This window comes from Lycorma delicatula, chromosome 2 (assembly GCF_047948215.1).
Source record: "Lycorma delicatula isolate Av1 chromosome 2, ASM4794821v1, whole genome shotgun sequence".
Taxonomy (NCBI): Eukaryota; Metazoa; Arthropoda; class Insecta; order Hemiptera; family Fulgoridae; genus Lycorma; species Lycorma delicatula.
Window position 1 is genome coordinate 53,807,922 of NC_134456.1, and position 14,638 is coordinate 53,822,559.

General features: G+C 28.0%; 1 protein-coding gene across 3 annotated transcripts in view; it reads right to left on the reverse strand.

The window, feature by feature from the left end:
* The window catches only part of pcm (5'-3' exoribonuclease pacman), a 188,186-nt gene that overhangs the window by 43,043 nt on the left and 130,505 nt on the right, over positions 1–14,638 (reverse strand). For all 3 annotated transcript variants that reach the window (XM_075355315.1, XM_075355316.1, XM_075355314.1), the window contains 4 exons: positions 11,488–11,688; positions 7,140–7,292; positions 4,942–4,991; positions 2,421–2,492 (listed from right to left, as the gene is read on the reverse strand). In XM_075355315.1, coding sequence (XP_075211430.1) covers positions 2,421–2,492; positions 4,942–4,991; positions 7,140–7,292; positions 11,488–11,688 — 476 coding nt within the window. The remainder of the gene's footprint in view (positions 1–2,420; positions 2,493–4,941; positions 4,992–7,139; positions 7,293–11,487; positions 11,689–14,638) is intronic.

Consider the following 14,638-nt stretch of genomic DNA (forward strand, 5'->3'; position numbering starts at 1 on the left):
AGTTGAGAACAATTGAAATGGGCGTTTATGTTGTCATGGACTGCAAATTTTTGTTATGTATATATATATATATAAAATGTATGCAGCTGATGATGTGAATCAAATTTGCAAAAGCAAATTATGTAATGAAATAAGGTAAGTCATCCTTAAAAGAATTGTTTAAAAAAATAATGATTATATGAACATATAATGCATCTGACGATGTGAGAAAATCGTGAAGTGCTCCTGCATACATTAAGGTACATCATCCTACTTTATTTTATTCTGAACTTTGGTTGATCTAATTATAATAAATATAATTATATAATAATTTATACATATATTATTATAAAAAAGAATATTTATTATATATTCTGTAAATTTTGTACAGTAACTCTTTATAACCCACAAGTGAAAAGAAATTTATCTAGAATATAATTTTGAGAAATTAATTTTAAAATTATAATTTTTGAACTAGAAGCACAAGTAATCTGATACTTAATTTAAACATAAAATCATACTACAAACTAAATATTTGATTGATGCTGTTCAACAATTATCCTCTGTTCAACAGAGGACATACATAATGTTACGCATTGTATTACGGCAGTAATTAAAAAAAAAAAGAAGATACTTTAAATCTATAACTAGATATTTCAACTGCAAAAAACAACATCATTTGACTATGAAACACGTATAAATATTAAAAATCTGATGTGGACACCACATCACTTATGCCTATTAAATTAAATTACACATACACATTTTTTCTGCACTTCATTTAAACTTATTTCGTTTGTAAGTGAGTAAGTGAGATACGATCCTCCTATTCTTTAATAAGGAATTTTTTTTAACAATCAGGCACGAATCGATGTGCCTTCCCCTCGTAAGATCCAAATATTTCAAATCCAAATGATGGGTTTTGGACACTTTTTTTCAGTCAATTGCAATTAAAATGGGGGGTGCATGACTAGATGTCACAACAGTCCTAAATCCATATTTTCAACATCCTATGGCTAATCGTTTTTGAGTTATGTGATATGTACGTACGTATGTACAGACGTCACACCGAAACTAGTAAAAATGGATTCAGGGATGGTCAAAATGGATATTTCTGTTGAAATCTGAAAACTGAAATTTTTCATGATAATATAAATAGCATTTATAACAGAGTTTTTAGTATAAGAGTAGAAAAATATAATCAACTTTTCAATTCAGATTCCCCACCTTGACTTACTGCATGCTTCTTGAAAATTGAAAACACTGAACAATAACAGGATACTGGATAGATCTTTTTATAAAAGCTTCAACTGTATAAACATTAACAGTTATTCTCTTCCTTACATTGTTTGTGGAAGAAAACATTTATTTGACTGGTTTGAGGTCATGTTTTTCTTAAGATTAATTTTTAAAAGGCAAGCATTACGCCACAGTGGGCAAACTAAATTTCTATTGGGATTATCTAAAAAAAAAAATTATTTTTTATGTTTTATTCTAAACATAGTTAAAGATATTCACTTTATATTATTTTGTAAGTAATGTTTATTTGTTAATTAATACTTTTTGCTTTTTATTTTATTATTTTTTTTTGTATGATTCACCACAGAAACGAAACTTGTATGTGAGAATATGGAAATTAGATTTTATACCACATGAAAAATGTCATGCCTAACTAGGACTCAACCCTAGACTGCCAGATGAAAAGCCAAGATGCTACCACTCTGCCACAGAAATAGGCAATTTTTAATTTTATCTTATATATTTCAAATAATGATGACACTTTAACAATCAAAGTGGTCATGTAAAATGTTTGTAAAGTTGAGTTTAAACATCATTTAAATTTATTTCAATAACCATTTAGCATAGTTCTTTATTTGTTTTCCAGTAATACAATTAAATATCACTTAATTAAGTTTTGCTAAAAAAATAATAAATCCTTTGCTACAGCAAATGTTAAAGTTCCTGTATCTGACAGTGACCTAAGAATGGTAACATTTTAAGGACAGAGTACTGAGAACATAAAGTATGTATAGAAAACTTAACAGTTTTAATTTTCTCTTAATAGCAAACTATACAATAGTTAATACACACTTTAATTTAAATTTGTAGAAGTAATATATTTTTTGTAGACAAATTTACTCTAATACTATTTTTATTATCATTCTTGTCAACAATCTCAAATAAAGTATTTTCTGTGTTACAAAATGACTAAGTGATCTGAGAATGAAATTGAGATTCCAGTCGGCGAGTTCATTCATTATTGTACTAGATGGTTTATTTATTAATATTTTTAATCTCTAAAATTTATTGATTACTATATTATAAATATATATATATATATATATATATATATATAACATTTTTAATACAGTGAATGAAACACAATAAATGCAAATAATTACGATAGCTGATACATATTAAAAAAAAATAATTACACATACCTTTAATTCATTCCACATTGCCTGAAATTCAGAAGATGGCTGGTTTGTATTTGCCTGATCAGCCAATGGTTTCTATTAACAAATAATGGTTATTATAGTAATGTTAAGTTAGTAGTCAGTACAGTAACTATTAACTAACCCCTACATAAATATAATTAATTCAGTACATTAAAGAGGTTAACACTTTATTCATTAGATTCATATACTTTAATTTATATCCTTACCACATTTTACATATTACCACACCTAAAACACTAATCATTGATTGTAAAATTTCTCAGTTAAAATGAAAAAAAGAAAGTAAAATGTAGATAACAACCAATATAAATAGTAATATTTATTTTACAAATAGAAAAATGTATAATTTATAATACCTGTAAAAGTTGAAACAAGGGGGTAAGAAAATAAATTTACTAATCTAAGTTTATTAGAAAGAAATACTATTAGAATGGTGTGGGGGTAATTAGACTGAAATCATTAATAATTGAAAAAGTAGCTAATAAAGCATAGTTTCAAGTAACTCACTAAACTTGTTAATTAATAAAGCATAGTTTCAAGTAACTCACTAAACTTGTTAATTAATTTGTCATATATTTTATAATATTATCATTTTTAACACATAAAAGTGTTTAACTTAAATTTAGTTACTGATATAATCTGTACCAATACATAATCCTTAAATGATAGGCAGGAAACCAACCGATTTTGTAAATGATTCTTTTCCTTCAATCTGTTTCAGATAATTGTTTCAGATAATTAGATAGCTTCATATAAGATATGCATAATCTTGATAGAACTATAATCAATCCATCTACAATGAAAAAAATTCAAATCCCAGCCAAATGATAAACTCCATCTAAAATACATTTCCTACAATACATTCAAGTAATTTAGCAAGTAACAATATTTTTTAAGTTCATGTTGTCACCAAGCATTGCCGTTTTAATGATAGTTTTTTAGATGTTAGTCCACTGTCCTGTTAAGAATATCAAACGTGATGTCATTGCTTTAGAAAATGATCAGAATGTGGTGGAAGAATGTGTATGCTCAAGCTGAGTACAGTAAATCATAAAATTACATTCTCTGTAACAATAGTAATATGTACTCCTAGGATTTTATGATTTACTGTACTCAGCTTGAGCATACACATTCTTCCACCACATTCTGATCATTTTCTAAAGCAATATTCTTAACAGGACAGTGGACTAACATCTAAAAAACTATCATTAAAACGGCAATGCTTGGTGACAACATGAACTTAAAAAATATTGTTACTTGCTAAATTACTTTTTTGCCATTACTCAGTCACTATGGCAAGCCTTAAATCTCTACCTGTAGCTTCAATATTTTATTGAATCTCAATTTACAGTTTACAATTTTTAACAGATTCAGTCAATTTACAGTTTATTATATAATAACAGATTCAGTACTCTCAATATGCAGTAAAAGAATTAGTTTCTTATGGCTTAATCAACTCATTGTCACAAAGTTCTAAATAAGTCAAATTTAATATTTAAGAAACTGAAAAAGCATAAAGCAAACAAAAACTGCTAAAAACATAGATTATCTTGATCCACTACCATCTAACAGTAAAAATATATTAATAACCTTGAAAACCAATGAAAATTTATTGACTCCGATTGAAGAAATTAATGCTATTGTGTAGAAATGTTTCATGAATAGTGTACACAAAATATTCCTATAAATCATCCTATTTTGTCACCATGCAAGAAGTTCTTAAATAATAATAACAATAATTTAAAGCTATCACTAGGCTCTCTTCATTTTTGTTAGCATGACATTGCGTTTCAATGCATTCAAGAGGAAAGAAATTTCAATACCTTATAAAAATAAGGTAAATAAGGACAATAAAAATGTTCCAGAAGATTTATTTTATTAAATGCAATCCAATTTATGTATGAAGCAACACACTACAAATAAGACTAAAATTTACAAAAATATATTTTATTTTTCCTAATAAGGTGACCTATCTTATCTAAAAACGTACCAAATATTGTAAAATGGCGTTTATATATTCATAAATATATATTTCATAGATAATACCTACAATAAATTACTTATTATCACTTATTATTACTTCAGGTGGGCTATGATACTGTAGAAAACCCAAGAGACAATTAAAACAGGTGCTTACAGTTACATATTACGTAAAGCATTCTGTATTCAACAAATTATACTGTTGCTTAAATAAATTCTTTTCTGTAAATGTATAGAGAATTAATCTGTTTTAAACCTCATCAGCAATAACAAATATAAAACACAAAAATTTATGAAAAATGCATGCTTTCTGGCAAAAGAAACATTAGCTTTCCACCAACTGGTGATTATAAAATACCACCAATTAACAAAAATTACAGGTTACTTAAAGCATTAAAAAAATTACCTACTTTCTTCAAATTCAAAGCATGTTTAATTAATTAAAAGCATAAACAACCACCAGAAAATTAATTTTCTGGTAAAAATTATTATTAATTAAAAAAATAAATTCTTAAATACATACATGTTTATCTTCTTTTTGAGCATTAGAAGCAGATTTAGGAGTAAAAGCATCTGAAATGGAAAAAAAACTGATTAGAAATATTTCATATTTAACTACAATGTATACACACTGAAATTATTCTTTTTAAAGTTCATATTATTCTTCTGTACTGTTAGTTAAACTGAAATAACTTTGTTACTGCATAACAAAAATAAAGATAAAAATACTGAAATAATGATAATTACTTATTAATTTATACGAGTGCTGCTATCTGTTGCAGTTTTTATAAGAACGTCTCCCTCAAACATTTTCTGACAGTTTATCAAATTGAAATTTTGTTTATATTTATATACGTAGTATTTTTCTAATATATTTAATTTTATGTTATCTTTATTAATCTCTAATATTTCTAAATTTGTGTCAATATCAGAAATAGAATGGTCTGCCATATTAGATAAACCTAATTAATTAATTATTTTTGTTAATTTCTTTAATGTTCAAAATATTAGATAAACCTAAATTAATTATTTTTGTAATTTCTTTAATGTTCAAAAAATCTAGGTTATTATAGTTTGTATGCTGGTTTAAATATTTCTTTATTGTAAGTTTTAGTAATTTTTTCATTGATATATTATTAGTGTATAAATATTTTATTTATATTTTTTTCTCTGCATCTTATGTATTGGTTTTAAGGTAGTTACTAGGTTTTGATACTTATTTTTTATAAATATTAAATATTTGAAGTAGTATTATATACATTTTCAACTTCTTCATGTTTTATGATGTTTATTTCATTATTTAACTTTTGTTGTGTATTTGATTGCTCTATTAATCATTTTTATATATCCATTAATTTTATGAGACCAAAGGTGATTTGATTTTTATGAATTGTTATATTATTATTTTAGAGGCAATCTGTTCAAAAGAATATAATCAAGAATGGTATTTTAAATTATTATTATAATTAAAAATTGCCTCTAAATTAACTGACTACCAAAAATTCACAAATTAAACATTCCAATGCAATGCTTTTAAGATCATTGATCATTAATCAATTTTATATCTGTCAACATCATTGATCATTAATCAATTTTATATCTGTCCCCTGCTTAAAAATTAACTGCTTAAAAATAGATTAAGACGTTAGAATGGTTAGTTATGACAACTAACAGAGACCATACTTACAGACAGAGATAGTTACTTACAGAGATCATACCACAAAAATATAACAAAACATATTGAAGTTAAAAAGTAACCAAATATATCCAAAATTTATTAAAGGTACCATCAATATATGCCAACAAAACTATTTTGAATTTAATAATAAATATTACAAAAAAAAAAAAAAAATATCTTTCCTATGGAATTTTCTATCAGCTATTATGTCAAAAATTTATTTACAAGATTTTGAGATTAATACATCAATCAAACACAAGCCGTTTAAAATGAATAATACTACTTTAGTAGTAATTATAAAAAACAACTATCAAAACAAAATAACTACCTTAAAACCAATATGCAAGTCACAAAAAAGTAATAAAATATTTATACAGTAATATGACTAAAAACATTACTAACTACAATAAAAGAAATATTTAAACCAGCATACAAACCTAATGAACAACCACATAACAAAATATTTAATAAACAATTGGTGTGAAATTTATAAAATTTGTGATACAATTTTATAAAGGAAAAACAAATAGATCCTTTTAAACTAGATTTCTAGGAACTACAAAATAAATAAATAAATTAGGTTAATTTATAAATTAGGTTTATCTAATACGGCAGGCCATATTATAAACATTATAAACATTCTATTTCTGATATTAACACAAAATTAGAAAATAATAAAGATAAAATAATAATAATAAAAATAAAAATATATTTGAGAATATTACAAATATAATTACATGAGACTGTGTTTGAGGAAGCCGGTCTTAAAGTTACAAATATAAATACAAACATTTCAAGAATATTTTTTACCATAGTTAAAAAAATAATGATTCTAAAGAAAACCATTAGACTATAATTTATTGACACTAGCACTGAATATACAACCACAAGAATTAAAAATTTGATTCATGCCCATCTAGGGATAGAAAATTTTTAATTTATTTTTTACTTTACATTTTATCACAAATAGCACAAACTAAACACACCTTCAAGTCACTTTTAAATATTTGATTAACATAAAGATATAAATAACACATACATACCGAATGAGTGCAGTCTTTGTTTTGGCGGTTGCTGTTGTGACTTATGAATACTGTTTTTGTTGTTATTATTATTATTATTATTATTATTATTACATGATGCAAAAGCTGAATTTCTTCTACTGTTCCAAGAGTAATTATCAAATCTGTCATACTCTAGAATTAAACAAAAAATTAAACAAAAAAAGGAATATATACATACACACATTAACCATAAAATTCTCTAAAATATCAATAATGGACAATAAGGAATTCTGTCGCATCTGATAAATGCTGACTGGGACTCAAACAAATCCAGAGTCTCCAGATGAAAGGCAGAGAAGAGAAGCTAGAAGAGAAGCTACAAAGATTGAAATACTGATAAAATTAGATAATACAAGGTATGTTTTTAAAGTAAGGTCCCGTTTGAATAAACGGTACAATAGTTTCGTTATTTTGCTGTGATCCTACTAAGTGTGAAGTAAGAACAATCTGATTTTTGATGGCAAAAAATAATTCTGCAGCTGAAATTCACATGCAAATTTGTGACATTAACTGGCTAAATAAAATGAGTGATGCCAAAGTTAAGACTTTAATATTGTTCATTTCAAAAATGACAAACAAGTGTTCAAGATGAAGAATGTACTGGCCAGCCATCTGTGTTAATGCATGATTTGATTGTAAAAGTTTATGAAACATTCGAGAAAACCAGCGCTCCAGAGTCACAAATGTCTTTGATATTTCACAATCTTTTAATTTATGAAGTTTTGACTGAAAAATGGACTACAAAAAATTGTGTGCCAAAGATGTTAACTGATACACAAGGAAAACAAGCTTGTTGTGGTGCACAAATTTTTGCACCACAACAAGAAAATGAAGGCGATGAATTGTTTGATCACATTGTTACCTATGATGAAAACTGTATTTATTATTCAAATGTTGAGACAAAACAGTAACCAATTCAATAGCAGCATTAGACTGAAGAAATTAAAAAAAGTAACCATAAGCTTCTTAGTAAAGATGCTGATTTTTGGAACATAAAGGGTATTTTGCTTATCGAATTTAGTGATCATGAAACTATTGTGAATGATGCATATTGCAAAAATTTTAGAACAGCTATATAAAACAAACAATGTGGGATGTTATCTAATGGGATTTTGTTTTTGGAAGACATATTGTCCAGCCATACCAATAGGTAATTGACCCAGCTCCTAGCAATTATTTTCTTTTTCTTCACCTTAAATAGTGACTTGCATCACAAAGGATTAACAATGACGACAATCTGAACTGAAAGTACACTGTAGTTTAAGTTACTGGTGGTGAAAATTCTTGAAGAAGCTAGTGAAATGCTATGAAGTTTAAGTTACTGGTGGTGAAAATTCTTGAAGAAGCTAGTGAAATGCTATGAATTAAGTTACTGGTGGTGAAAATTCTTGAAGAAGCTAGTGAAATGCTATGAAAACTTGAAAGTTGAACATTTGAAAAGCCATACAATGAGGGAATTGCAAATCAGGGATTGTAGTTTTGTTAGCTAAACTTTTCAAAATATAGGGGATCAGTCTTATGACAAAAAAGTTTAGAAACAAACAACTTTGCTATGTGTGTGTCCTGTGCAGCTCACAATCACTAAATGTGATAGGTAAAATGCTGTTGACTGCTATGAAGAGGTATTTAACTTCTTCTTTACAGTGCAGTTGCTTTATAACGTTTTTCAGTCTCATTGGAGGAAAATTCTTAGAGGTTGCTCTGAAAATGCAAGTGTCTTCAAATCCCTCTCTGAAACCATATGTGAGAGGCACATGCTATGACAATAGTGGCAACTTTGAAATATTTCCTTCAAGTTTTAGAAGCATTAGATTGTGCAGCCAAAGACCAGTCAAAAAAGGGAGACACTAGAAAATAAAGATAATATTGCAAATGAAATGCAAGAGCTACAATTCATTTTTATTTTGAATTTTTGGAATGAGATTTTACAAAATTTTCATAGAATAAGCCAATGAGGATGTTAACATCACCTTTTAGACAACTACTGATAAATTTGAAACATGTGCCACACAATGTTACTCAGTGACTACACCATCTATAGATGATGTGCCACACAATGTTACTCATACTCAGTGACTACACTATGTATAGAAATTGAAAGGTATTCTCAGCATTGTCAAAGGCTGATTGATGCTTCAAAGGACTTGGAACACTAATTTATTAGCTGAGCTTCAGCAGCTTCAGTCATACATATGCCGTAAGTTCAGTGTAACAAACAATGTAATAATTAGGCTAAACTATATAAAATAACTGCAAAGAGAATATTGAGGGCACCTTTCCAAATGTAGACATTAGACATTGCGTTTTAAATACTTATAACATCAGTTGAAGTTTATTAAAAATCCCATCAACACTCAAGGTTGGATGCCTTATCTTTACTAAGTGTAGAAGCACATGTGTTACATAAGATTAATTTTGAGAATATGATCAAAGACTTTTCACTAAAAGAGAGGAAAATTTTGAGAATATGATCAAAGACTTTTCACTAAAAGAGAGGAAGGATAAAAAAATTAAAATTACTAAATTTTAAAAATTAAAATTATTAATTAAAATGTTCTATCTTACAGTAAATTTTGTTTAATTATGAAAAATAAAAATTTATTTTATGGTTTGTTATTGTTTATATTTTGAATAAAACATTAAAAAGAACCAAAATCTTTTAAGCGTATAGAACCTTGAGTCTTAATCTGGCCCTGACTGGTTATAAAGGGTTTACACATTCTTTGCTTTTAATCAAGAAAATATTTACTTATTTACAAAATGTAAAAGGTGTGAATAACCTTGAATGTGCAACTTTATTCCACACCTGATCTTTGTGTTCCTTTTTTGCAAGGTTATTTAAAGAATAAGGTAAGCATAATGACTAAGGAAGGTGAAAATATCCTGGTATACAATTATACCAACAATGATGATTATCATAATTGTGATGTATAAAAAAAAATATTTTTCTAAATTTAGAGATAAATGCCATGACTGCCAATTGCATTCATTACAAACCTTCTGTAATATCTGGAATGTTTTTTGAAATAGCTTCCTAAAAATTGGGGTCCATCATCATCACCAGCCTTCCACTTTATCAGGCTGTAATTCATAGACCTACGAGGGCTATTCAGAAAATAACTACAGATTTATTATTAAACACAAATTGATAAAAAAAATAATTTATTACATACATCTTTCACAGCTATATCTTCAGCTACTTTTCTGCATAATTTTCATTCAAATTAAGGGACTTGTCATACTGTAAACAAGTTTTGAATACCCTAATCATAAAACTCTATCACCTGTATATTAAGCAAAGTACTAATACTGTTTATCAACTTCTCATAATTTTCATTTACAGGAAAAGGTGATATCACTGTGAGACATTGAAGAAAATGAGAAGGGCCATACAAATAAAACAACACGGCATGCTGAGTTCAAGCATCACTTTTCTTCATAACAATGCTCATTCGCATACTGCAGTACACAATCAACGCCAAATTAACAGTTTCAAATGGGAGTTGATTAACCACCTTCCATACAGCTATGATTTGGTTCCCAGTGATTATAACCTCTGAAAATTAAGAAATGGTTAGCAATGTAATATTTTGAAAAGAGTTTTATGACAAGGGTATTCAAAAACTTGTTTTACAGATATGACAGGAGCTTTAGGACAGCAGTTATGTAGAAAAGTAGCTATAAGATGTATATAATAAATCATTTTTTTATCAATTGGTGTTTTTTTTAATCAAATATTCTTCTTCAAAAACTTCCTCCACATCTGTTCTATTTCAGATTCTTCATTAAACAATCCACCCATCCATCTTCTATAATTACTATTACATCACATCATGACTAAGAACCATGTGTTAAAGAAGGGACATAACTCATGAATAATATGCTTATACTTTATAGCCATATCTTTATTTCACATTAAATTCCTGTTCCCTACAAGAACTATACTACTAACTTCTCAACTGATTTTCAAGCCTCACCATATTTTGCATCCTGAATTCCTAAAACTTTTATAACAAAGGTCTGAGGTAAGGAATAAATCCCAGCAGCTAATCTCATATTAATTAAAACAATTCCCATAATCACAAAAACTAAACAATGAGAGGTGCAGCTTCTCCACACTCTGGGGACATTTGTTAACTCCTAACAATCGTAGTTAATCAATTTACTTTTAAAAATCTTTTACAAATAAATTTACTTTCCAGTCTTTCAAAATTATGATAATAGCCTCGTCAGAGAATTGGCTGCACCCAACTGTAATCATAAGCTCAATATGCAGTAAAATGAAAATAACTATAAAAGTTTATATACAGTATCTTTATTTACATACCTGGCTGCTGAACATTAACTGAAACATTAGATTTTGATTTACTGTTTTCTAAACGAATACCGTGACTTAAATTAATAAAACATTTATCATTCATTCTATATCCTCTGTTAGAAGAACAACGTATCTGTATACCACCAACAAATTCCTTATCAAACACTACATCATACACAATATTATCTTCCTTTTCAGCAAGTTTAATTCCTAAAAAAAAAAATGAAATGCATCAGCTGATTACTTTACTATATAAAATCCTAATTAAACCTATACAAGTAGCCATTATAAATAAAGTATTTAAGTTTCAATTATTACATTCAAATAGTACCAGAGAATAAAACAGTAGACAAGCATCATATGGACTTTCAAATTTTCAGTAAAATTTCTTTCAGCAAAAAAAAGTCTACAAGTTGATGAAAACAAATATGCTCTAAATGTTTTATAAAACTACAACTTATCAAACAACGAGTTGTTTAATATAATTCTTACATCACATTTGACTAGGTTTTCATCACCTCTTATTCAGTGTTCATTTCTTTACCTCAATATACCTCCCATATTCTACATGTTCAGTTTCCATTTCATGTATTTTAATCTTTGTCTATCTTTAACTATTTAAATTAACTAAACCTTCAATTAAAATTAAATACACAATTTCTTAATAAGGCCCTGCCATCCTCATATTTCCTGTTCTAACATAAACTTCTCTCTTCTACAATCTGTTTAAAATTTTTTGATCTTGTACTCCTACACCACAATCAAAACCCTCTTATTTTTTCTCCATCTTTTCTAGGTACACCAAGCATTAAAAAAAGATTGAAAGAGATTAAAAAAATATATATATTTATGTGGAGTAATCTCTTTCAAATTACTAGATTTGAATTCAATACCAATAGAGACTTCTTTTCTGAATTAAAGCTGTGCCAATTTTTTTTTATATCTTCTTTTATCCTTTCTAATTTACTACCAAATAACAAACTTAAGTATACAATATTTTCGTATCTTAACTTTTAACTTCTTGTTGCTATTCTTCTCTGTTATTACTTGCTAAACTCTTATTTACTTTTAAATTTTAAATCTCTCTACAGCAATGAATCCACATCACTTATTACTTCTAACCAAAGTAATAAATTTAATTAAAATTTTAACCAAAATAATTATTAACATTTTTTTTTAAGTTCCTTTTTTGGTTTTTAGTATACAAATTAGAAATAGCAGAGAGATCAGATACATACCTGATGCACTCTTTTGTGTGCTAAGGATGAAATAAGCAACTATTCTTTTTCTGTAAATTTAAATTCTATTATTACTATAATCAGAAACATTTTATTTTATTCTATAAAATAAAAAATATCACGTAGTTTAGCTTCCTATACCTATCTACATGGGACTGTACTCGTACATCAGCTTACTCTTTATAAGCTTTTTCAGTTTACCAAAACTAGTTTCTAAATCTCACTCAAGCTAAATTGTTTTGGCTTTTCAAGAAACCTGTACTAATCTTCATTTAGTATGCTTTCTGCAGTTTTAAGACACACATTATAATTATAGATGATTTAAAACTTGTATAGTAAAATTTCAAGTTTACAGAGAGTTTATTTCAAGTTTATTTCTACTGAACACACAGAAGATTGGCAAAAAATTTAAGGCAGTTACCAATATTTCTAATAATCCTGTAAGTTTTTTTCTTACAAAAGTTTTTTCTGTTAAGTTTTTTCTAAGACAAAAATAAACCAATGGATACAAATAGTATGTAATTAATTATTGAGAAAATTAATTATAATTATAGAAAATTAAGTTACAAAATTCTTGAACAACATAAATTTTCATGAAGCTCTGAATTTATGTATAACACATTAATAAAAAAAACAAATTAAATTAATCTACTGTTCACAAATTAAATTTGCATACTTTTCAACAAAGTACTTAAATGGGTAATAAAAAAAAACTGAATCTGGAAAATGACAAGGTCTGTCCAGAAAGTAATGTCACCAAGTCTACAAGTATGAAAAAAAAAAATTTATTTACATAAGAACAATAATACCTGTGCATTAAAATTCTTCAAAATATTTTTTCTCCTGCATCAATACATCTTTGCCAGTGGGATTTCCAATCTGCAAAGGAGAATGCCTTTGCAGATTGCCTCTGCAAAGGCATTCTGGAAGGCCATTTAAAGTCATTTCACAAGCTGCTTTCATGTCATCAATTGTTCTGTAACGATGTCCTTTCAGAGGGAATTTTGAACGGGGAGAAGTATGCACGAGCCAAGTTGGGTCTATAGGGTGGCTGGAGTAGTATTACCATATTAGATTTGGCCAAGTAGCTGGTCACAGCAAAGGCAGTGTGGGCTGGCACATTGTCATCGTGAAGATTCCAATAACCACTGATGTCCGAGAGCAACCTTGCTCTCAGACACTTGAGGACTTCTATGTAAAATTTAGCGTTAATGGTTGTCCCAGAAGGTACATCACAGTGAACGATCCCCCTGATATCAAAAAACACAATGAGCGTGGTCTTGATATTTTATTTGCTCATTCGAGCCTTCTTAGGGCAAGGGGACCCCAAGATGTGCCACTCAGCACTTTGCCTCTTTGTTTCAGTGTTGTATTGGAATATCCACATTTTATCATCAATGATAACATTGCCCAAAAAGTGAGGATCATTTTCACACATTTCCAGTGAGCACTGCATTGCGACCTGTACAAGAGATGAAACAGAGGTTTATGAAATCGCCTGTCCTTCACCTCCGAGAGCTCGGAGACAACTGAGGAAGCACTTGCTCAGTAGTTGACTTACCACCATCAATCCTGGTGGATGATAGAGCGCGCTGCAACATATAGTCACTTCACAATAAAATATATGACATTACTTTCCAGACAGGCCTTGTAAGAATTAGCATGTGTGAGCACCATTGTAGACAGAAGCATACAGTGGATGAGATGAGAAACCAAAGAATTAGGTTGAAAATAAATAATACAAAACAGTATGTAAGACTAATGAACAACAATGAAGAAAAGAGGATAGTAATGGAGGATGGTAAATATATCAAGTTTTAACTCAAATACATAAGATTAATACATGGACAATTCTCTACTTACAAACTTAACATATTCTAGAGGAGGTGTTCATAAACTGAATTGATCATAAATTAAAATAC